Source organism: Macaca fascicularis, chromosome 12 (genome assembly GCF_037993035.2).
Source record: "Macaca fascicularis isolate 582-1 chromosome 12, T2T-MFA8v1.1".
In the NCBI taxonomy this organism is placed as follows: domain Eukaryota; kingdom Metazoa; phylum Chordata; class Mammalia; order Primates; family Cercopithecidae; genus Macaca; species Macaca fascicularis.
In genome coordinates this window covers 102,871,504-102,897,332 of record NC_088386.1, presented here as the reverse complement: position 1 = coordinate 102,897,332, position 25,829 = coordinate 102,871,504, and the positions used below count along the sequence as shown (strand labels likewise).

At 36.4% G+C, this 25,829-nt stretch overlaps 1 protein-coding gene and 1 long non-coding RNA gene across 21 annotated transcripts in view; one reads left to right on the top strand and one right to left on the bottom strand.

Moving 5' to 3' along the window:
* CPO (carboxypeptidase O) overlaps window positions 1-10,066 on the bottom strand; it is a 31,852-nt gene extending 21,786 nt beyond the window's left edge. The window contains exon 1 of the mRNA XM_005574078.4: window positions 9,917-10,066. Within this exon, the coding sequence (XP_005574135.2) occupies window positions 9,917-9,984 (68 nt within the window). The 5' untranslated portion in view covers window positions 9,985-10,066. The remainder of the gene's footprint in view (window positions 1-9,916) is intronic.
* LOC102138880 (uncharacterized) overlaps window positions 1-25,829 on the top strand; it is a 205,519-nt gene that overhangs the window by 91,731 nt on the left and 87,959 nt on the right. For 7 of the 20 annotated variants that reach the window (XR_012421420.1, XR_006691125.2, XR_012421413.1 and 4 more), the window contains one exon: window positions 25,703-25,755. The exons of the other annotated variants lie outside the window; for them this stretch is intronic. This is a non-coding gene — a long non-coding RNA (uncharacterized lncRNA). The remainder of the gene's footprint in view (window positions 1-25,702; window positions 25,756-25,829) is intronic. 20 annotated transcript variants of the gene reach the window in all.

Genomic DNA, 25,829 nt, shown 5'->3' with positions numbered 1-25,829 from the left:
TGAGGGTTGGTGGGTTGATGAAAAAGGTAGTAGAATCAGTGTGCACAGGATTTGGAGGACAAAGGCCTGTGTTGGAATCCTTGGGTCTGTGACTTACTAATTGTGAGACCTTAGGCAGCCATTGAGCCACTCTGAGCTGAAGTTTCTTCATCTGTAGAGTAAGGACAATTATTCCAACCTTGCAGGGAGGCTAAGATGATTTGACAAAATGTTGTAGATACAAATAAAATTTGTATATGAAATAATAACTAAGATTTATTGAAGTGAAACTTACAAGACATGCACTGTTCTAAGCAATTTAAATCTCATTTACTTCTCTCTAAAACTCTGAGATAGGTACTCTTGTTATCTCCGTTTCAGAGATGAAGAAACTGAATCACAGGGAAAGTGTTATTAGGGATTTAAACCCTGACAGTCTGACTGAAGACCCTGCAATATTAACTACTCTACTGCATATAATAGTGAGAACTAATATTTTTTTGCAATGGTATATCTTTTTAAAAATAAACTTTATTATTTAGCACACTTTCAGGTTCACATAAAAATTAAGCAGAAAATACAGATAGTTCCCATTTACCCGCTATTCTCACACATGCAGAATCTTCCCCACTATAGACATCCCACACCACAGTGATACATTGGTCAGAATCAATGAACTTACTTTGACACATCATTATCACCCAACATCATCCATTGTTTATATTAAGGCTCGTTCTTTGTACATTGAATGGATTCTGACAAATGTTTGGTGACACATATTTACCATTATAATATAATACTAAATTGTTTTGTTTTGTTTTTGAAACAAGGTCTCACTTTGTCACCCAAGCTGGACTGCAATGGCATGATTATAGCTCACTGCAGCCTTGGGCTCTGGACTCAGAATATCCTCCTACCTCAGCCTCTCAATTAATTGGCACCACAGGTGCAAGCCACTACACTCTGCTAATTTTTAATTTTTGTAGAGACAAGGTCTCACTGTGTTTCTCAGGCTGGTCTCAAACTCCTGACCTCAAGCAATCCTCCTGCTGCAGCCTCTCAAAGTGCTGGAATTATAAGTGTGAGCCACTGAGCCAGGCACAAAATAGTTTTAATGCCTTAGAAATCCTCTGTATTCTTCCAATTTATCCCTCCCTTTCCCTAACCCCTGGCAACTACTGCTCTGTTTACTTCTCCATAGTTTTGTCTTTTCAGAATGTAACATAGTTGGACTCATACAGTATGCAGCTTTTTCAGGTTGACTTCTTTCACTAAATAATATGCATTTAAGTTTCCTCCATGTCTTGTCATGGCTTAATAAGCTAATTTCTTTATTAGCACTGTGTGATATTCCATTGTTTGGATATACCACAGTTTATTTATCCTTACTCATCTACTGAAGAACACCTTGGCTGCTTCCAAGATATGGCAATTATGAATAAAGCTGCTATAGTCATCCCTGTACAGGTTTTGGTGTTGACATGTTTTCAGTTCATTTGGATAAATACTAAAGAGTGCAATAGTTGGATCATATGGTAAGAGTTTGTTTAGTCTTGTAAGAAATTGCCAAACTGTCTTGCAAAGTGGCTGTACCATTTTGAATTCTCACCAGCAATGAATGAGAGTTCCTGTTGCTCCACATCCTTGTCAGCATTTAGTGTTGTCATTTGTTTTATAGTGTTTTGGATTTTGGTCATTCTAATAGGTGCAAAGTATTATCTTCTTGTTTTATTAACAAATATTATTATCTTGTTTTAATTTGTGATTCCCTAGTGACATATGATGTGGAATATCTTTTTTTGTGTTTACTTGCTATCTCTATATTTTCTTTGGTGAGATGTCTGTTCAAGTCTTTTGCCAATTTTTTAATCAAGTTATTCCTTTTCTTGTTGCTGAGTTTTAAGAGTTCTTTATATATTTTGGATAACAGTCCTTTATTGGATGTGTGTTTTGCAAATATACTCTGTCAGTTTGTGGCTTGTCTTCTTGTTTCTTAACATTGTCTTTCGCAAAGTAGAAGTTTCCAATTTTAATGAAGTCTAGCTTATCAATTCTTACTTTCATGGGTTGTGCCATGTGTATTATATCTAAAAACCATCAACATAACCAAAGTCATCTAGGTTTTCTCTTATGTTATCTTCTAGAGTTTTATAGTTTTGCATTTTCTATTTAGGTCTATTATACATTTTGAGTTAATATTTGTGAAGGTGCAATGTCTATGTCTAGATTCACTTATTTTGCATTTGGATGTCTAGTTGTTCCAGCACTATTTGCTGAAAAGACTATTTTGTTCCTTTGTCAAAGATCTTTTGACTATATTTATGTAGGTTTATTTATGGGATCTCTGTTTTCTCCCTTTGATTCGTTTGTTAATTTTGTTGCCAATAACATCTGTCTTGATTACTGTGGCTTTATATTAAGTCTTGAGGTTGGGTACTGTCAGTCCTTTGACTTTGTTCTTCTCTTTCAATATTGAGTTGAATATTTTGGGTCTTTCACTTTTCCATAAAAACTTTATAATCAGTTTGTCAATAACCACTAAATAACTTGCTATCAAGTTGGGAAGAACTGACATCTTAACAGTATTCAGTCTTCCTGTCTATGAACATGGACTTTCCATTTGTTTAGTTCTTCTTTGATCTCTTTCATTAGAGATTTTCAGTTTTCCTCATACAGATCTTGTACAAATTTTGTTAGATTTGTACCTAAGTATTTTATTTTGAGCCATGCTAATGTAAATGGTAACTTGTTTTTAATTTGATATTTTACTTGTCCATTGATGTTACATAGGAAATCAATTGACTTTCTAATATTAACTTTGTATCCTACAACTTTGCTATAATTGCTTATTCCAGGAGACTTATTGTTGATTCCTTTTGATTTCTGCATTGACAATCATGTCATCTTCAAACAAAGACAGTATTATTTCTTTCTTCCCAATCTGTGTACTTCTAATTTTTTTCTCTTGTCTTATTACATTAGCTAGGACTTTTAGTACAATGTTGAAAAAGAGTGCTGAGAGGGAACATCCTTGCCTTGACCTTAGTAGGAAAGCTTCTAGTTTCTCATCATTAAGTATAATGTTAACTGTAGATTTTTTGGAGATGTTGTTTATCAAGTTGAGGAAGTTCCCTACCACCTTTTTAATCACAAATGTGTGTTAGATTTTGTCAAATGCTTTTTCTACATCTATTTATATAATCATGTTATGTTTCTTCTTCAGCCTGTGGGTAGAACAGATAGTATTAATTGATTTTTTGAATGTCAAACCAGCCTTGCATACCTGGGACAAATTCCACTTGGTTATGGTGTCTAATTCTTTTTATACATTGCCGAATTTGATTTGCCAATATTTTATTGAGGATTTTTCTATCTGTGTTCATGAGAGATATTGACCTGTAATTTTCTTTTCCTTTAATTCTTTGATTTTGGCGTTAAGATAATACTGATCTCATAAAATGAGTTAGGAAATATTCTCTCTGCTTCTATTTCTAGAAGAGATTGCAGAGAATTGGTATAATTTCTTCCTTAAATGTTTGGCAGAATTCACCAGTGAACCTATCTTGGCCTGGTGCTTTCTGTTTTACAAGATTATTAACTATCTTTAAAAAAATTTTTTTTAAAAATTTTAAAATATTTATTTATTTTGAGTCGGAGTTTTGCTCTTGTTGCCCAGGCTGGGGTGCAATGGTGTGATCTCGGCTCACTGCAACCTCCACCTCCCAGGTTCAAGCGATCTTCCTGCCTCAGACTCCCGAGTAGCTGGGATTACAGGCATGTGCCACCATGCCTGGCTAATTAACTATCTATTCAATTTTTTAATAGATATGGGCTTATTCTTAATGTCTATTTATGCTTTATTTTTTAACAAACAGCTTAATAGAGCTACTCAGTGCCACCTCTTTACCAGATACTGTGCTCACACCTAAGAGAAACATTCATGCACAGTATATAATTTTATTCTCACTACAACTCTGTAAATTGTTATTCTCCATATGTTACAAATGAGGAAACTGAGACCAAGAGAAATTAGGTAATTTGCAAAGAGTCACAAAGCTAGTAAGTTATACAGCTAATATTCTATCTCTAAGCCACACAAACATTTGTTGAATTACTTAGTTTCCTAGTTTAAATGCTTTATGTAAGCAAGAAATGGGGTTATATTTTTATTGTCAGGGCATATTAAGTGGTAATTCATTTACCCAGCAAATATGTACAGAATGACTACTATGTTAATGGCATTGGAGTATGAACTTGTGGAGCTGCTGGGGTACAAACTTTTGTATAGTGATACTGAGTTGCAATGCAGTGTGTTAGAGGTCTAATTAGCTAACATTTCTATGACTTTTACCTATTCTTCTACATTTTCTTGAGCATTCAAAAAATGCTCAAAATAGTATTGTATCTTTTCTTTCTCTAAGTCTTCCATTTCTTTATTTGTAAAATGGGAATAATAATAGTACTTTACCAAGGGATTTTTATGAGGATTAAATAAGATAATCTGTGTTTAACAATGAGCACAATTTCTGACACATAGTCAATTCCTAGTAAGTGTTAAAATACAATTCAAAACAAAGCAGCAGCCCTATTTTGCTTCATGATATTAAAAATAAAAATTGTACAAAGAATAATTTAGCCATCCAACTAGTATTATCCTCAAATAATGCCAAACTACAAAATATTTTGATAGAATTAATTAAAACACAAGTTCCAGTTATATCTATGTAAGTCCTAATTTTATTTTTTTTCTGGTTCACTTAGCATCATGTACCACATTAAGCTACTTCAATGGAAATCAATTTCTCCACACAATTCCACTACTTTAAACTTAGAGTTAGATTTATTATTAATTGTTAGTAATATTAATAATAATTTGAACTTAACAGAAGCTCTTTGTCCTCAAAATTAAAAATGTTTTATTACATTGTTGAATGAAGTTTGCCCTATTAGCCTGTCCAAATGAAAAGACAATCTCAATGTCTTCATGAGATAGGATTGTCTAAATAATTGGTTAAAACAATAAAAATGAATTTTAAAAGAAGATTAAAAGAAATAAATGTTATTTATATTGTAATAGTTGAGAAACACTTATCTTCTTCATGTTATTCACAAATGTATTTCTAATATTTACCATTCATTTGATTTTTTTAATAAACAAAGGTGCTTTGGAGTGAGAAATTTTAATACAAAAATATATACTAGTGGAAGTAATATGTTGAGGCTGATTGCTTTACAAAAGGGTATCATTTTGTAAAGAAAATACATGTATTTTCTATTGTATTTAAAATTCATAAAAATTCATTCTTAACATGCATTTTCAGGAGCACATTTCATGTCTTTATAAACTAATCAGCAAATATGTATATTTTATACTAACAATAGTTAACCCTTACTGAGCACTATATGCTAGGCACTGGTCAAAGCACTTTATATTATTATCTTATTTAACTCACTCAACAGCCCAGTGGCTATATACTCTTACTACTCTATGCAAAAGTAGTAATAGGTAGTAGTAATTGAAAAGAAGATTTCTTTCTTGCAGAATTAAAAATCTGCTTAAGACAATATGACATAAACACATCAAAAGCAAAATAACTTAGCCATTAAATAACAAGACATAAGGTATAAGCTAGTGTCTGATTAACTACCCATTAAATGGTGCACAAAGTATATTAAGGTCAGGAGAGGCAGAATTCCAAACTCAAGCATAGCCAATAATAACAACCAATATTTTACTAGCAATTGTGTATGCTAGAAACTGTTCTAAAAACTTGATATCTGTTTCATGTCTGTCCGTCTATCTGTTTATAATCTATCTATCTATCTATCTATCTATCTATCTATCTATCTATCTATCTATCTATCTTCATTTGATAGTAACAATAATTCTTAAGGTATATACTACTATCCCAGGTTTTTTTTTTCCTGAAGACTTTGTGACATATGCTTAACTATTCTTTTATTACATCCTAGAAAATAAGGGTGAAGTATTAATTAGTCCACTTTTAGGGGCTAAAAAATCATCCAAATTGTCTATCTCTGATTGGGACTATAAAGATAGTAAAAATAAGTATTATAAAGTCACTAGAAAATCATTTTAATCCCTTCTCAGAATGGGGAGAGGAGAGGGAATGAAGCAAATGAAGAGGATATTCTTTTAACTTCCCCCAACCCCCCACTCCCTGTCTCTCATTCCTCACACTGGCTGTTTGGCCCATCCTGTCCTGCCAGGAAATGAGATCATTGACGATGGTTCTGCAATGGTGTTGAGAACAAGGATGATGGCTGCTCTTCCTTCCTTCACATAGTTTAGCAAATGTTTGGGTTTTCCCTTATCATAGTTATCTACTCAGTGGTCTAGGAAAGTGAGTACACTAAAAAGTGGGGTTTGCACCTGGTGAATTCCTGTTTCAGTTGGGCTGGGATTCCCTGGCAATGCCATAGCACTGATTAAATAAATTATTATTTTATTATATTAATTTATTAAAAATAAATTAAATTTATTTAATTTAATAAATAAAGATAACCTAACATCCTCAGGCATTTGCCTTACTCTTGGCTGATGTCTACAAATTGTGTGAGTCTGTTACTCCCTAAGCCCAGCACTAAACAACTGGGTCCATTTCATATGCAAAAAAAGTGAATGGTCTGGGATTTAAGTGAAAGCCCCTGATATTAAAAATGCTTATCACTTGTATATGGAACTAAAACACAATACTTAAGCCTCAGAAACTTGAATACTTTGTTCAAATGAATGCTTAAACCGTATACTTAGAAAAGGCTATTCTCTGTTTCTAGGCAATTTCTTGGGTGATGCATAATACATGTAGAAAGGAGGGGAAAAGTTGGCTATCTCCCAAATTATCACCGGTCTCATCTCACCGATCAAATGAAAAGATTATTGTACTTTGTGTATTCTTTTTGAACGGGAATTCATAAAATGTTTAATAGAGAAAATGATCCTTTGGGGTACATTATTAATAAAGTCTGTAGATCAAAGATGATGGTCTGATAGCATTTTGACTGGAATGTATAAAGAGGCAAAAAAATCTTAATGAATATTGAGGCAAATTTTGTGTTTTAAATACTTGGTGAAGAAATAGTTACATAAATATTTCATGATAGTTCTGTATTTTCAGACTTTATTTTTCTGCTTACAAAATTAACATATGCCTAACATGGAAAATGTAGAAAGTATGGAGAGGTGAAAAAGGAAGAGAAAAATAGAAAAGAGAAGGAAGAATTATCAATAATTACATCTTGTTGAGTAACAACTACTGATATTTTGGCATATTTCCTTCCAGACTTTAATCTGTGCATTTATTTTTCTTAAATGCCGTACAGATTATATCTATATCTATATATAATTTTGTATTCATTTCTTTGTATTTTGTATTCTACCAAAGACATTTCCTCAAACCAATGAAACCTCTTTAATGGTTGCACACTATTTGACAGTAAGCATATGTTACATAGTATCATTTATTTAAATATTTTCTTCTATGCTGGATATTAAAGCTATGTCCCTTTTTGTTTTTATGCTATTGTAAATAATTCTAGAGATAATAGCTTTTTGTGTAAATCTTTGTTCTAATTTTCTATTGTTTCCTTAAGCTACATTCCAGAAAGAAGAATTAGTAGATCAAAGAGGATGAACATTTTCAAGCCATTTGATTGATATTGCTAAATCCCGCATGATTATACAGAGTTGCACTTTTTCAGGATGTATGCAATGTATAATATATGGGAGACTACCTTCCTAAATGTTCAAGAGAAATATTACAAAGCTTGTAATTTTTATTAATTTTAAATTTTCTAGACTACTACCGCGCATGGTGAATAAAGACCATCAAAAATTGCAGCTAACATATGTTTTGAGTTGGCAAGAGTTACATAAAAGGGACCATTATTTTATATCAATAACTAATAATTTAAATAAAAACAGCCAATAAAGACAAGCATGGTCAAGTGCAGTCATGAGGAACTGTCCAATGGAAGCTGTCTTATCTGAGTCCCACTGCCTGAGCCTAATCACTTCCATAATTTAACCTGGGCTTGGAATCTAATTTTTTAAATAAAAGTTTTATGTCACATCCATTGCACAATGTTTGCAAAATGAATAATAGTTGAGGGAAGGGAAAAATATCACCAACCAAAGATAACAATTACCATTTTAGTACATGCTTTTATTTTATTTTTTAAAGTACTCCATTAGATTTATATGCAGCCTCTTTTCTTTAGCATAAAACACATATTTTCCTATGCCATTAAAAAGTTTTATACTTATTTTTCTGTTGTATTAATAATATCCCATTGTCCTATATTACATATCAGCATTTATGTAACCTAACATAGACATTTCAATTGTTTCCAAATATTAGAATATATATATTATAAATAAAGCTGCCTCTCAGAGCTGCATAAAACTCTTTCAGACTTTGGTTTATTTCCTCACTATAGATGTCCAGAGGCAGGAACACTAGGCCAAAAGATTTATGTTTTAAGGCTCTTGATATTTTTAAGGAGCCTAATTTTTTTTTTCATATTTTCCTGTAAAATGTAAGAGTCTTCATTTCCAATTTATGGATGAGGAATTTCAGAAAGGAAAGTAAATGCACTATGTATATGAAACGAAGTAAACTAATGGAAAAATGAGAAAGAAATATTCAAACATGTTTTTGATATTTCAGAGATCCTGGACTCTGTACATACCTGAAATTGAACTGTCTATAAGGATAAGGAACAAGCTGAGGTCACACAAATATTGTTGGACAAAAATTGGAATGAGTTTCTATGTTATGTGAGAGCAAGTTCATTGCAAGATTTCTTTAACTGTGAAGCAAAAGAGGAAATACCAATTATAACCACATATGCTTCATGAGATATGCTAAATCAACAAAATAATTATTTGTGTATGAACAAGGGAAATACACACTTTCTGTGGAAACTATACACACACACAGAGACACAGATTTCAATAGAATGTATTTAGAGAACTTATGATTCATTAAGAATAGGGAGAGACCACAAAAATGGGCAAATGACATTAATGGGCAATTTATAAAATGATAAAATTAGTAATAAGCAAGACAAAATATTTACTCTTATTATAAATCAAAAAATTCAAAGGAAGTCAACAATGTGTATTTTTTACTTGTCAATTTGCCAAACACTTAAAAAGTGCTTTCATACACTGTTATTGGAAGTGTAGATTGATGTAATCTTTCTAGAGGATAATTGGGCAATGTATAGCAAGATTCTTAGATTTTCCTCAGCTACTGACCCAATAATTCCACTTCTTAGAGAAATAATCAAAGATTTGAAAAAGCACAAAAAATTGTGTAGCTGGATGCTCATCACAGCATTATTTGTAAAAATGAAAGAGCAAGACTTGACTAAATGACAGAATATTATTAGCAATTTCAACTATGTTTTAAATAAATTGCTAATGCCATAGGAAAATTTCTGTAATACAATTTAACTGAAATATTTCAGAAATAGTGCTGCATACATAATTAGCTAGCTATCTGAAAACATTAATAGTACTTATCTCTAGATGAAATTATTTGGTCATTTTAACATTTTTCTTAATAATTAGGATAATGTGATTTACCAGTTGAGATACTATGAAAATGAGGGATATAGAATTTGCATTACAATTTTCTTTTTCCAATCACAAAACATGACATGTCTATTGGTATATGTCATGCATTGTGTTAGGAAATGTTTGTTAGATATTTATTCATTTATTCAAGGATTATTAGAGGACTATTATTATTCAGTGATAAATTTCAGTGGTCTTTATTATTCTCGTCTCGTGGTGGTATATATGAGTAGTAAGGAAGGAGAAGCCAGCTGCCTTGGTCTTAAAAAAAAAGCATTCAATTTAGACAATCTAAATCATAATAATCAGTCCCTCTTCCCACTTTACACTCACCTATCGTATCCCAGCCCTCCAGGAACCAGCATCCCCAAAAGATAAAGGGTTTCAAGCAGAGGCTTCATTCTGCCACAGAGTAAGTTAGAAAATTCTGGGCCTCTCTGGCAGTGGATCAAGTGTCCTTGAGAATGAATGCATCAAGACTGTGGCTCCCACAATCAAGATGAGATAAGTCATTTAGTGGATGTCTCAGCAGAAAGAGACTCGGGCAATTGCTTTATTAACTCTATCATGTCCTCAAACCACCTTTTCCAATGGGGGAAATGCTGTACCATTTGATATTTCATTTCTTCTCTAAAACCAAATTTATGTGAGCTCTCAACTTCACCAGATCCTGAAATAAATTTCCTCCCTATGTAAAATCACCTCGGAGTATTTCTAGGAATTCCCATCACTCATACTCAAGAGCAGTCATTCCTGCTCTTCCCCTCACACAGGTTGGATGGGAATAGTAGGCTAGTCTTTCTGAATCACGAGCCTATTCATGAGACCAGAAAGAATACTCTGCTCTGGTCATAATGGACATGGTCATTATTCAGAATTTCCTCTTCCTCTTTCAATCTAAGGCTTTGATTGGGGTCAAATGCCTTCTCTTTTTCTGATGAACCACATCACCAGCTTCTTAAACAAACCCAGATCTCTCCAAATCTGAGCAGTGAAAACAATGGCAATCCTTTCCCAAGTGGATTTTACCCCCACGCCCCTCTTACATGAAGGACTCTGTCAGATACTCCACCATGTTTTCAGACGTAGCCAACTTATGCTTGAGTCTCATTGACCAGTAAAAGTAAAGACTCATGTTAAGACCTCTGCTAATAGTCTAATTGAGCAAGGCAAACTTTAGTGCAGGGCAGGTAGGGTATTTAAATGGAGTCCCTGGCATTTAGGGACCCAGTTTAAATCTTTTGCCCTGTATTCATGCATTCATTCTACAAAAATCTCATGAGCACCACTGTATACAAGACACTACGCTAGATACTTAGGATACAAAGGTGAACAAGGCAGAGTCCCTTCTTTTATGGAACTCACAGTAGAGTTGAGAGAAAAATAAACAAGTACACAAACAAATGTTACAATTTCAAGGAAAGAGAATGCAGTTAAAAAAATAGAGGAGATAAGCGCTTCCATGCTCTCTCCAGGCATGCCATGCACCCAGTCCCTCCATGTGTTTAGCAACCCAGAGGCTCTCCAAACTCTGTTCCCTTGTATTTTTATGAAGACTTCATTACATGGGCATGGTTGATCATATCATTGGTCATTGGTGATTAAATAAAACTCCAGTCCCTCTTTCCTCCCCAGAGATGGGAAGGGATTACTGAAAGTTCCAACTTTCTAATCACATGGCTGATTCTCCTGCAACCAGAAACTTAGAAACTTTCCAAAAATTACCTGTTCACTTAAACTTAGACATAGTCAAAAGGGACATCATGAATAACAAAAATGGCCGTTTCACCTTTATTGATCTTATCACTGAGGAAATTCCAAGGGTTTTAGGAGCTCTGTATCAGGAACCAGGGACAAAGACAAAATATGTATTTCCTATTATATCACAATATCATGATGGTGTTTAAAGACAGTGGGGCAGAGGAGTTCATCTGGGGCGTGGGTATAGACAGAGAAAGACAAAGACTGAGCCCTGGGCTGACCTAACATTTAGAGGACTTGGTAGAAGAGAAGAATCCAGCGAGGGAATTGTGAAGAACAGCCACTGAGGTAGTTAAGAAATGGCTGACTATTTTGTCCCAGAAGCCAAGTGAGGAGAGCATTAAAAACAAAAAACTGGGAGTTACCCACTGGTCAAACGAGGACGAAGAACTAACCAATCAACCAGCAGGATAGAGGCTCCCAGAGACCTTGAAAAGAGCAATTTCAGTAGATATGTGGTGAGATATGTGGTGGGGACAAACGCCTGCCTGGAGCTGGTTAAAGAAGGAAAGGGAAGTGAGAAAGTGGAGGCGGTGAGTACAGAAAACTCAGCATAGCTTGCCTACGATAATGGCACCTTAAAGAAAACTGCATTGTTAGCATTTTGCATCCTTCCCTTGGTATATAGTTAATTCAAAAATCCTGAATTTGAATTTTGCTGTTCAGAATGAGGGGTAAAATGCAACACCCATGTCACTCTCTTCCTCGCCCAAGTGAGGGGACTGGCAGGCACCTTGGTAGTACTAATTTTGGGGCAAGGATTCTAATGGCACTGTCAGTTCCACAGAAAGAGAGGGGGACCTGGAAGTTAAGGGTGTCTTCCTTCCATACTCTTGCTAATTGGAATGGACTGAGATGGATTCATGGCAGAGGGACGTATGGGTAGTCCCTTTTGTAGGGACTTTTTGTAAGGACTTTTGTAGGCTTCCCCCCACCAACCAATATGTAGTTCCATACAGTTATTCTGAAACAAAAGAATATAAATAAAAGTTTAAAAACACATAAAAATGCAGTCAAATAATACATACAAACTGTTAGTAAAAACCTGCAAATAATTTTAAAAATGTGTTGTGAGGACATTTGGTATTACTACACAGGATTTTCTTAACTGTCACTGATAATTGGATTTTCCTCAATCCCCACGTCCAATTTCACTGTAATATGTGGTCTCCTGCCAACCCCACTGGCCAAAGATTAGCTTTCTGTGACCTTATGAAATGCAAGCAGTAACCCAGGGAACTCAGGGCCAATGAAGTGGAACCATGGGCTCCTCACTAACAAGGGTGAATTATTATCACATCTTTCCTGGTGATTAGATTATTTCTTATCATTGTGTTTTATAGCTTTCTAGTTAGTCATCTCAACACAATTTATTCACAATAATAGTGTTTTATTATTGCTGTTTTATAGTTCCTATAACAGTAAAATTTATTCTCAACTCTATTATTACAATATTCGACTACTAATGGAATTCTTATTTTTATTTGATCGTGTTTTAAAGCCATAACAATAAAATTTACTCCCAAAAATATTACTGCAAGTTTTATGCTCTTTAAACTACTTGATAGAATGCCTGCGAGCACATGTGGTACTTTAAGCCACGTGAGAGAAAGCCTGCCAAAACATAAACATTGTTCTAGGGGGAAAAAGGGGGGGAATTGGTTTCTATTATGGTGAAACTTGTGTTCTTTGATAGAGTAAGTAATGGGATGAAAGAAATGAAAGGACCTTAGAGATAGCTGATTTCAAAGAGAATTATATTCTAATTGGTAGAATTATTTGTTTAAAAAATCAGCCTCTTTTTATTACCTGCCAAGCCCTACACATTTCCACCGACTTCATCCTCCAAAATAATGTGCTCTCAAAAGGCCCATGATTTCTCTGGGCTCAAAATTGCATGGCTTGTTGCCACATTAGTTGGATAGAGGCTGCTATGAAATATTATTACCAAAAGCCAGGGTCATGTTGAAGGTGAACAGCTTCAATGACTTAAGAACTGGAAGGCACACAGCCAAGTCAGCTCGCCACCTCTGCTGCTTGTCAGTTGCTCTCGTTGACCCTGAACCGAAGGACATTGCAGTAAACTTCATCACTTGCTTGGTGTGCATTGTTTGTGCCTGGAACACTGAATCAAAGCGACTATAACATGAATTACGATCCATCCAGTGGAGCAAAGTACCAGCAGGATTCAAATAATTGGTATATCAGACTGGCAGCAATTAAGGTGTGGTTAAGGGCTTGGTCTCAGACGGATAATACATTGACTTATGGTTACAAGGAGAGCTGGAGGCAGGTTGGGTGGAGATATAAGCTGGTTGACATTCAGAACTTACAGCCTTACTAGCAGAAGAGGCAAAATCTAGATTTGATTTCTGAGGCAGCACCAAGGAGAGGTTCTTCTGATAGAAGCTTCCACAGATTGCTGCCATCATCTAAAGCAAGAAATGAGCGGATGGACGGATGGAAGGATGGATGGATGGATGGATGGATGGATGGATGGATGGATGGATGCATGCATGCATGCATACATGGGTCCACAGATGCATGGATGCATGGATAAATCTGTATCTATGCTCTTGTCATATGGCATAAATCCACTGACTAGATGAAGCCTTTCACATACACAGGTAGGGACTTAGCTTGCTGTGACCATCTTCTTTCCTTTGCCCAGCTGTGGAAGTGTGCAAGTCAGCTCTACCTTCAAGAGAGAAACTGCTGTCAATTTCTGGCTATGAGTAGCTTCAGAATCTGACTCTGTATTCAAGCTGGGACTATGTGCTACCTGGACATCCCCTAACCAATGACTGAGCACAGAACTGGCGTAAGTGCTCACCATTGAACCAATGCAAGGTGACTCTAGGAGCAATCTTCTTGTGGTTGTCCCACAGTCTGAGGCCCTTTCTGGCCAATCTTTCTTTCCTCCCTCTATCTTTTTACAGGTGTCAGATCTGGGTGTAAGGCTCTCCTTGCTTTCTCTTGCTTTTTCTCCCCTTTATCTTTCACAAGAATTATGCCCCTAAAATCTCTTCTATTTTCAACTCCATCTTGGTATCTGCTTTTCAGATGATCCAGCCAATACACCAGCCAGATCCCAGAAAACATGAAAATAAGTGAATGTAATTGATCTTGAGTTATGTGGATCTTTCTGAAACTTTGTGGATAATTAAATTCAGAAACAAAACTGAAATTTGGAAGTAACAGGGATAATCCTACATGGCCAGGCCTTAACAGCCTTGCGACACACAGCCAGAAAGCTACAGAAAATTACATGGTAGCTTAGTAACATTCCTTACCAGTTGGCTTTTTGAAAAAAGTATTTTCTCTCTCACTGCTTGCTCACCCTGGCTAATGTGTGGCAGGCGCAGGGTCCTCAGCCTTTCCGTGAAGATGATCAACGTTGCTCTTTCCCATGTGCTGATGTATTTTCTATTTGGATCATCTGGGGAAGGAAGAGGAGCAAAGATGAAATGTATGCTCTCAAGTGCTAAGAGTAGACGTGGAGGGTGAGGAAATGGAGGAAGTTTTAAAGAGGAGCTGGATTTCCACCAGAAACCCCAGCAATCTGCAGGACATGAGGTGGTGATAGAACTGGGGTGGGGTAGGGCCATCAGCTTGGGCATTAGCCACTGGATACTTGTTCATCTCTTTCTCAGTTGAACAGTATTTCATTCTGCATCAACTACCAACTAGTTTTCAAAAAGAATGCTTCCAAACCATCATCCTGAAAAACTTGATCGAGAGGGTTACCATTCTGAGTCTCTGCTTCCATCCATTGCTCAGGTACTTAAAGGAAAGACAACCCAATCAGGACAGGTTTCCTTTCCTTATCTACATTTTGCCCCAGGTTGTTGTCCTATATCTTCTCATTTCTGCTTAATATATTCAGCAAGGTCATCACAGATCATCGCCTTCCTTGTCAGAGTCTCAGTGCAACGTTAGATGGTCTGGGTGCAGAGTAATGAGTCAGAATTCCGAAGCCTTGGGTTCTGATTCGTGTTCCTCCATTTCTCAACCATGCGATTTTCAGCAAATCTCACTTGTCTTCCTTTGTGAAAAAAAAAAAAAGAAAAGAAAAAAAAATTATACCTGTTCTGCCTTCCTCTCGGGTTGTAGAGCACATTAACTGAAGTAATGTATGGAAAAGCCCTCTGAAGACTGTGATGCCATCAAAAATGATATAATTATCATTGACATTAATAACCATGATCTGTGTCTAGATTACAGTGCTATGCAGGATTACTCTAACATAAGACCACACAATACAAAAGAGAAAAACCAAACTCCCCAAAGAGCATAATATGAAGCTGTTTTTTTTTTTTCTTTTACTGTGAAATATCTTAATGTAAAGTTCATCAGAGGATTTTCCTAAAAAAGGGGGGGTGGGTGAAGTTTCTCAGCTTTATATATATTGAAAAAACAGATTTCTGAAATGCATTTCTGAAATACAGCATCTGTTTAAAATAAGCTATATCTTAGCTTCTAAAACCAACTGTATATAATCTACATAATCCTAGCTCTCTGTTTATAAAATAATAACATTTTCCAGCATAATTGGCTTTTTAAATAAAATATACATAATTTAATGCAATTTGTATATTCCTGTTCCTGTGGGTTTACCCTATATCTCTAAAATAATTTCTATAAAAGGATAGACATGAAATTTCTACTTTATTTTATAAATTGAGATTAATTTTACACTCAGAGAAGTAATTGCTACTAAAATTATTATGGGGTTTAATAAACCCAAATACTGTATATTCAGAAGTCCAATTCCACATTTATACACTAAGACTTCCCAGATTTCACAAGATTTCTACTTGTTATTACCATTCCTGGAAATAATATTGTCAATGGAGGGTGGATGTCCTTCACCTTAACTTTCCTATCTCCTTCTTGCTTCTATTATCATCTTATTAACTCCTTAGAAGGATGCCAGGCTATTCTGCAGGGAAGTCTTTTAAAAATTAAATTAAGTGATAGAGTTATAAAAAAGGGTATAGAATTATTACTATGTCCAAGATACTGTACTTTAATGTACAAACACCCTTTGTACTTTAATGTACCAACACCTATGTAGTAGGATCAATTATTGACCCCAATTACAGAAAAGGAGACTGAGCCACAGAGAGATCTTCATTGACCATGCTATTTGCTGTGGTCTAAATGTCTGTGTTCTCCCCCAATTCATTTGTGAAAACTTAATCCCCAGTGCAGTTGTGTGGAGGGGTGGGGTATCTGGGAGGTGATTAGGTTATGAGGGTGGAGCCCTCATGGATGGAGATTCCTGCTTTTTTAAAAGAAGCCCAAGAGAACTTGTTTGCACCTTCCTCCATGTGAGAATGTCCATGTGAGGATGCTGCAAAAAGGCACCAGCTGTAAAGCAGAGCCCTCACCAAACACTGAATCTGCTTGCACCTTTCTTGGACTTCCCAGCCTCTGGAAGTGTGAGCCATACGTTTCTGTTGTTTATAACTTTGTTATAGTAGCCTGAACAGACTAAGGTATTTTTTTTTTTTTTTTTATCATAGTCCAAACTGACTAAGACACTATCTAAAACCTAAAATCTAAAATGAAATTAAAACGTGGGATCAAGACCAGCCACATCAGTATGACCCCAGGCACTGTTAGAAAGGTAGAATCTCAGCCTCCATTTTAACAAGATCCCCAGGTGATTCACATTTTAAAATCTTTGTACTCATTTGTTTATTATAGGTCCTGTTTCCTAGAATGACGGTTTCCAGTTTTATCCATGGCCCTGCAAAGGACATGTTCCTTTTTATGGCTGCATAGTATTCCATGGTGTATATGTACCACATTTTCTTTATCCAGTCCATCACTGATGGGCCTTTAGGTTGATTCCATGTCTTTGCTATTGCGAATAGTGTTGCAATGAACCTATGTATGCATGTATCTTTAAAATAGAATGATTTAATATTCCTTTGGGTATATATCCAATAATGGGATTGCTGGATCAAATGGTATTTCTAATTCTAAATCTTTGAGGAATTGCCCCACTCTCCTTCACAATGGTTGAACTAATTTACATTCCCATCAATAGTGTAAAAGCACTTCTATTTCTCTGCAACCTTGCCAACATTTGTGTTTCTTGACCTTTTAATAATTGCCATTCTGACTGGCGTGAGATGGTATCTCATTGTGGTTTTAATTTTCATTTCTCTAATGATCAGTGATGTTGAACTATTTTTCATATGTTTGTTGGCTGCATGTAAGTCTTTTTTTGAGAAGTGTCTGTTCATATCCTTTGCCTACATTTTAATGGGGTTGTTTTTTTCTTGTAAATTTGCTTAAGATCCTTGTAGATTCCGGATATTAGCCCTTTGTCAGATGAATAGATTGCAAAAAAATTCTCCTACTCTGTAGGTTGTCTGTTCACTCTGAGGATAGTTTCATTTGCTATGCAGAAGCTCCTTAGTTTAATTGGATCCCATTTGTCAATTTTTGTTTTCATTGCAATTGCTTTCGGCAATTTCATCATAAAATCTTTGCCCATGCCTGTGTTCTGAATGGTATTGCCTAGATTTTCTTCTAGGGTTTTTATAGTTTTGGGTTTTAGATTTAAGTCTTTAATCCATCTTGAGTTAATTTTTGTATAAGGTGTAAGGAAGGGATCCAGTTTCAGTTTTCTGCATATGGCTAGCCAACTCTCCCAGCACCATTTATTAAGTAGAGAATCCTATTCCCATTGCTTGTTTTTGTTAAACATCAGATGGTTGTATATGTGCAGTTTTGTTTCTGAGTTCTCTATCTGTTCCATTTGTCTATGTGCCTGTTTTTGTACAAGTATCATGCTCTTTTGGTTACTGTGGCCTTGTAGTATAATTTGAAGTTGGGTAGTGTGATGCCTCCAGCTTTGTTTTTTTTTGTTTTTTGTTTTTTTTTTGCTTAGGATTGCCTTGGCTATGTGAGCTCTGTTTTGGTTCCATATAAATTTTAAAATAGTGTTTTTCTTTTTTTTTCTTTTTTGAGATGGAGTCTTGCTCTGTCACTCAGGCTGGAGTGCAGTGGTGCAATCTCAGCTCACTGCAAGCTCTGCCTCCCGGGTTCACACCATTCTCCTGCCTCAGCCTCCCGAGTAGCTGGGACTACAGGCGCCCGCCACCACACCCGGCTAACTTTTTGTACTTTTAGTAGAGACAAGGTTTCACCATGTTAGCCAGGATGGTCTTGATCTCCTGACCTCGTGATCTACCCATCTTGACCTCCCAAAGTGCTGGGATTACAGACGTGAGCCACCGCACCCAGCCAGCTTTTTTCTGATCCTGTGAAGAATGTCAGTGATAGTTTAATGACAATAGCACTGAAACTATAAATTGCTTTGGGCACTATGGCCATTTTCATGATATTAATTCTTCCTATCCAGGAGCATAGAATGTTTTTCCATCTGCTTGTGCCCTCTTTGATTTCCTTGAGCAGTACTTTATAGTTCTCCTTGAAGAGGTCCTTCACTTCCCTTGTTAGCTGTATTCCTAGATATTTTATTCTTTTTGTGGCAATTGTGAATGGGAGTTCATTCATGATTTGGGTTTCTGCTTATCTGTTGTTGGTGTATAGGAATACTTGTGATTTCTGCACATTAATTTTGTATCCTGAGACTTTGCTAAAGTTGATTACCAGCTTAAGAAGCTTTTGGGCTGAAATGATGGGGTTTTCTAGATACAGGATCACACCATCTGCAAAAGAGACACTTTGACTTCCTTTCTTCCTATTTGAATACCCTTTATTTCTTTCTCTTGCCTAGTTGCTCTGGTCAGAACTTCCAACACAATGTTGAATAAGAGTGGTGAGAGAGGGAATCCTTGTCTTATGGCAGTTTTTAACGGGAATGCTTTCAGGTTTTGTCAATTCAGTATGATATTGTCTGTGGGTTTGTCATAAATGGCTCTTATTATTTTGAGATACGTTCCTTCAATATCTAGTTTACTGAGAGTTTTTAACATGAAGGGATGTTAAATTTTATCAGACCTTTTCTCCGTGTATTGAGATAATCATGTGGTTTTTGTCTTTAGTTCTGTTTATGTGATGAATTATGTTTATTGATTTGTGTATGTTGAACCAGCCTTGCATCCCAGGGATGAAGCCAACTTGATCGTGGTTGGTAAGTGTTTTGATGTGCTGCTAGATTTGCTTTGCCAGTATTTTATTGAGGATTTTTGCATTGATATTCATCAGAGATATTGGCCTGAAGTTTTTTTTTGTTGTTGTTGTATCTCTGGCAGGTTTTGGTATCAGGATGATTCTGGCCTCGTAAAAAGAGTTAGGGAGGAGTCCTTGCTTTTCAATTGTTTGGAATAGTTTCAGAAGAAATGGTACTAGTTCCTTTTTGTACCTCTGGTAGAATTCAACTGTAAATCTATTTGGACCTGGACTCTTTTTTTTTTTTTTTTTTGGTTGGTAGGCTATTTATTACTGCCTAAATTTCAGAATTTGTTATTGGTTTATATAGGGATTCAGTCCTGGGAGGGTGTATGTGTCCAGGAATTCATCCATTTCTTCTAGATTTTCTAGTTTTTTCACATAGATGTGTTTATAGTATTATCTGATGGTTGTTTGTATTTATGTGGGATCAGTGGTGGTATCCCCCTTATCATTTTTGATTGTGTTTATTTGAGTCTTCTCTCTTTTCTTCATTATTAGTCTTACTAGTGGTCTGTCCATTTTACTGATTTTTTTCAAAAACCAACTCCTGGACTCGTTGATTTTTTTGAAGGTTTTTTTTTTGTGTGTGTCTCTATCTCCTTCAGTTCTGCTCTAAGCTTAGTTATTTCTTGTCTTCTGCTAGCTCTGGGGTTTGTTTCTTCTTCGTTCTCTAGTTCTTTTAGCTGTGATCTTAGTGTGTTGATTTAAGATCTTTCTACATTTTTGATGTGGGCATTTAGTGCTATAAATTTCCCTTTTAATACTGCTTTAGCTGCATCCCAGAGATTCTGATACATTGTCTCTTTGTTCTTATTGGTTTCAAAGAACTTCTTAATTTCTGCCTTAATTTTATTATTTACCCAGGAGTCATTCAGGAGCAGGCTGTTCAATTTCCATGTAGTTGTGTGGTTTTGGGTGGGCTTTTTAATCTTGAGTTCTAATTTGATTGCACTGTGGTCTGAGAGACTGTTATTATTTCAGTTCTTTTGCATTTGCTGAGGAGTGCTTTACTTCCAACTATGTGATCAATTTTAGAATAAGTGCCATGTGGTGCTGAAAAAAAATGTACATTATGTTTTGGGGTGAAGAGTTCTGTAGATATCTGTCAGGTCCACTTGGTCTAGAACTGAGTTCAAATCCTGAATATCTTTGTTAATTTTCTGTCTTGATGATCTGTGTAATACTGACAGTGGGGTATTAAAGTCTTCCACTATTATTTTGTGGGGGTCTAAGTCTCTTGTCAGTCTCTAAGAACTTGTTTTATGAATCTGGGTACTCCTGTATTGGGTACATATATATTTAGGATAGTTAGCTCTTCTTGATGAATTGAACCCTTTAGCATTATGTAATGCCCTTCTTTGTCTTAGATTTCTGACTTTTGTTGGTTTAAAGTGTATTGTGTCAGAAACTAGGATTGCAACCCCAGCTTTTTTCTGCTTTCCATTTGCTTGGCAAATTTTCCTCCATCCCTTTATTTTGAGTCCATGTGCGTCTTTGCACATGAGATGTGCCTCTTGAATACAGCACCATGATGAGTCTTGTCTTTATATCCAGCTTGCCATTCTGTGTCTTTTAATTGGGGCATTTAGGCCATTTACATTTAAGGTTAATATTGTTGTGTGTGAATTTGATCCTGTCATCATGATGCTGACTGGTTAATTTTGCAGACTTGTTAATATAGTTGCTTCATAATGTCATTGGTCTGTGTAGTTCAATGTGTTTTTGTAGTGGGTTTCTTATCCATGTTTAGTGCTTCTTTCAGGAGCTCTTGCAAGGCAGGCCTGGTGGTGACAAAATCCCTCAGCATTTGCTTGTCTGGAAAAGATTTTATTTCTGCTTTGCTTATGAAGCTTAGTTTGGCCAGATATGAAATTCTGGATTGGAATTTCTTTTTTTCAAGAATATTGAGGCCAGGCACAGTGGCTCACTCCTGTCATCCCAGCGCTTTGGGAGGCTGAGGCGGGCGGATCACAAGGACAGGAGATCGAGACCATCCTGGCTAACATGGTGAAACCCCGTCTCTACTAAAAATACAAAAAAAATTAGCCAGGCATGGTGGCGGGCACCTGTACTCCCAGCTACTCAGGAGGCTGAGGCAGGAGAATGGTGTGAACCCGGGAGGTGGAGCTTGCAGTGAGCTGAGATCGTGTCACTGCACTCCAGCCTGGGCAACAGAGCAAGACTCAGTCCCCCCCCCCCCCAAAAAAAAAAAGAATATTGAATATTGGCCCCCAATGTTTTCTGGCTTGTAGGGTTACTGCTGAGAGGTCAGCTGTTAGTCTGATGGGCTTCCCTTTGTAGGTGACCTGGCCTTTCTCTCTGGCTGCCCTTAACATTTTTTCCTTCATTTTGACCTTGGAGAATCTGATGATTATGTGTCTTGGGGTAGATCTTTTCATAGAGTATCTTATTGGGGTTCTCTGGATTTCCTGAATTTGAGTATTGGCCTGTCTTGCTAGATTGGGGAGGTTCTCCTGGATGATATCCTGCAGTGTGTTTTCCAACTTGATTCCATTCTCCCCATCTCTTTCAACTACTCCAATTAATTTTAGGTTTGGTCTTTTCACATAGTCCCATAGTTCCCAGAGGTTTTGTTCATTCCATTTCTTTTTTTTTCTCTAGTCTTGTCTGCTTGCCTTATTTTAGGAAGATAGTCTTCAAGCTCTGATATTCTCTCTTCTGCTTGGTCAATTCAGCTATTGATAGTTGTCTTTGCATCACAAAGTTCTCATTCTGTGTTTTTCAGCTCCCTCATGTCATGTCATTCTCTAAACTGGTTATTCCAGTTAACAGCTCCTGTAATCTTTTATCATGGTTCTTACCTTCTTTGCATTGGGTTAGAACATAATCCTTTAGCTCAGCGAAATTCTTTATTACCCACTTTCTGAAGCCTACTTCTATCAGCTCAGCCATCTCAGCTTCAGCCCTATTCTGTGTCCTTGCTGGAGAAGTGTTGTGATCATTTGTAGGAGAAGAGGCTTTCTGGCTTTTGGAATTTTCAGTGTTTTTGCGTTGGTTTTGCTCATCTTCATGGATTTATCTACCTTTGATCTTTGAGGCTGATGACATTTGGATGGGATTTTTGTGGGGGGTGGTCTTTTCTGTTGATGTTGTTGCTTTCTGTTTGTCAGCTTTTCTTCTAAGAGTCAGGCCCCTCTTCTGAAGGTCTGCTGCAGTTTGCTGGAGGTCCACTCCAGACCCTGTTCACCTGGGTATGACCATTGGAGGCTGCAGAACAGCAAAGATTGCAGCCTGCTCCTTCCTCTGGAAGCTTTGCCCCAGAGGGGCACTGGCCTGATACCAGCTGGAGCTCTCCTGTATGAGGTGTCTGTTGACCCTTGTTGGGAGGTCTCACCCAGTCAGGAGGCACAGCATCAGGGACTTGCTTGAGGAGGCAGTCTGTCCCTTAGCAGAGCTGGTGCACTGTCCTGGGAGAATCCCTTTTGTCAGGATCAGCTGAAGAGCTGGTGCACTGTGCTGGGAGAATCCCGCTTGTCAGGATTAGCCACTCTCAAAGGATCATTTTTTAATATAAAATCAAGACTCTCACATAAAATGAACATGGGTCAAAGACTTTATTTAATGCATTAATTAATGAGATCCAGTAAGATGTTACAATCAGTTCAAAAGAGAATTCAGAGAATCACATATATACATAGGTAATACAAAATGTTAAAATAAATTTACAAATACCTACAAAATTAGTCCATTGCATTCCACCAAACATTGTTCACTTGCATTTTTAGGGAAAAGAATCATTTGAATTATCAGTCATTTTCTACAATGTGGAGAGTTGAAAAATAAGTCAAAGACAATGAAAGACAGAGATAATCACAAACAATGCTCTAGACAATATCTAGGTTTTCCGTAGTAGATGCCCCATAATCTTTGTGGTGCCTTGCACATTTTTTCCTGACAGCACTCAGTGTTTTTGAGGTCTAGCAACAGATTCTTGTTGGGATAGATAGAACGGCTAGATGAAAACCAAGTAAGAAGTCCCACTTAGGAGTTTGAGTGAGATTAGTTCAGCTAATTGCATCCTCAAATACCTGCAGCCACAGTGAAGCCAAAATCCAAGCTTTAAATGGGATAGCTCGACTCCAGAGGTGTCTATACACATTTTTCTGATGAGGAGGTCAAATTTCCAATGTTATTTGGAAAGGTGTTGCTTTAATCGTCAAACTGGGAAAGAGGAAGAAAATGCACCAAGAAACTCATCCAAGTCTGAAAGATAAGGAAGGGGCTCTAATATTCTAATTGAGTGTTCTTCAGCTTCTTGCATATATAATACCTTATTTAAATTTCCTATCAACACTGAAAGATAGTTACTTTTATCCCTGTTTTTCCTACAAGGAAGCTGCAATTTCAAAGGGTAATGGGATTTTCCCAACTGAGGGAAGGAATTTGAACCATACCCATCTTTTCAAGGTTCATACTCTTTCCTACAGTTTAATTTTGCAGATTAGGTTAGTTCATTTATCTGTCATTTTTAGGAGTCTCCAAAACTTTCTTATGGAAGCTATAGTTGTCACTCTGAAATAGAAAAACAATTACATGTCAATGCAGTCTAGGTTTATTCTTAGAGATTCAGCAGCAACTTGAAATTTCATTTTTAGTCACCAATTTCACTAATATTTAAAAAATTGCTTTGCAGATATCTGAATGTTTCTCAGATCTACCTTTAACTTCTTGCATTTTTTATTAAGCTGAGATATTTAAAATACAATCACTTCCCACAGGCACTTTACAATTGTAGAAAAAAAGGTGCTATAAAGTACCAAAAACTTGGAATGTACAGTTATTATTATGAAGATGCAGAAGTTGAGAGTCTCAATTGAAGATCTGTGTGTTTACTTATTTCTAAGAATCTGTGACTAGTGGATCAAGCTACAATTACACAGTGTGGGCAGCAAAGTCTCTCAACTTTCTTTGGGAAGCAATGCGATTGAGCCCCTTCAGTGATGAATAAGTAGACTCCACTCCCAACACTGCTGTTAAACTCAAGTGTTACTCTTAAGTCTTTTTAAAGTAACCAAGCCGGAGGAAACATTTCAGTTTCTCTTCTGAACTTTACTTATGAGTTTTTCCTAATAATCAGTATGCTGCTAATAATTTGTATTCAGCTTGTTTAACATTTAACATCTTCACATCATCTACATTTTCCTGCTGTACTTTGTAGCTGTGCAGGATCTCTTCATATCGAAACATCACAGCCCACTTAATATTTCTCCCTGCAATGTGACACTAGGGTGGGGACAACTTGGCTAGGTACATGGGGTTTTAAAATTGGTAATGATAAAATAAATATGACCCTGTTGGTTCCTAACGACCAACACACATGGATTTTAGCAATAACTTAGCTGTCTAAAACCCATTTAGTCAGTAATTTCATTCTAAGATGTACTATTAGTGGTCTAATGTTAGTCACTGACCACTTCTGATCAATGTACAAGTATTTGGGGTATATTTCCTTAGGATGTATGCTTCGCAAAGTAGAATTGACAGGTCTACCATTACTTTATTTTTTTTTTTAATGTAAATAATCAGTGAATTGTAATTCCAATAATCTTCCAATAGTCTGGTAATTTAGCCGCATCCACTTCTTCCCTGCTGTAATCTGTTTTTAACCCTGATCCCAGGGAAAGCTTTCCAAATCTCAACTTTGCTCATATCCTTCTATGACTTCCCATTGCCTTAAGGGTTAATATAATCTTGTCATTCCCCACAGAGACGACATGGCTTGGCCCATTCTTATAACACCACTGTGGTCTAGACGAAATAATCACTGTCCCCTTCATACCTCAACTCACTTATCCATTTATCAAGGAGACCCTTCCTGGCCCCCTCCTACCCTTAATTGGATCACATATTCCAATTATATGCTCTTCTACTAAAACTAACCAAAGGCATTGTACAACACTAATTAATGTGATCATTTGGTTATTGTCTGTTTTTGACATTAGATTCTAAGCTTCATGAGGGTAGGAATCTGCCTCTTTCTGTTTACCACTGCATTCCCAATGCCTAGCACAGTGTCAAGCCCAGAAGAGGCACTCAGTAATTGCTGGGTAAATTAACAACAGAACGAACAGTCACCAGTTAAACACAAAAACTGCAGTTTCTTCTTGGTCCCTATAGTTTTATCTATTTATTCGCTAGTTTGTTTCATCTGGGCTTTTCTGATTTTGCTTTATTTTGTAGCTGGTTTCACAACATTGCATCAGAAAGAAAAAGAGGAGATATGAACTGAACAGGTACCAGTACCTTCAAAGAATGTTTTCATATGATCTCACTTAGTCCTCATAATCTGTGAGGCAGGTATTATTGC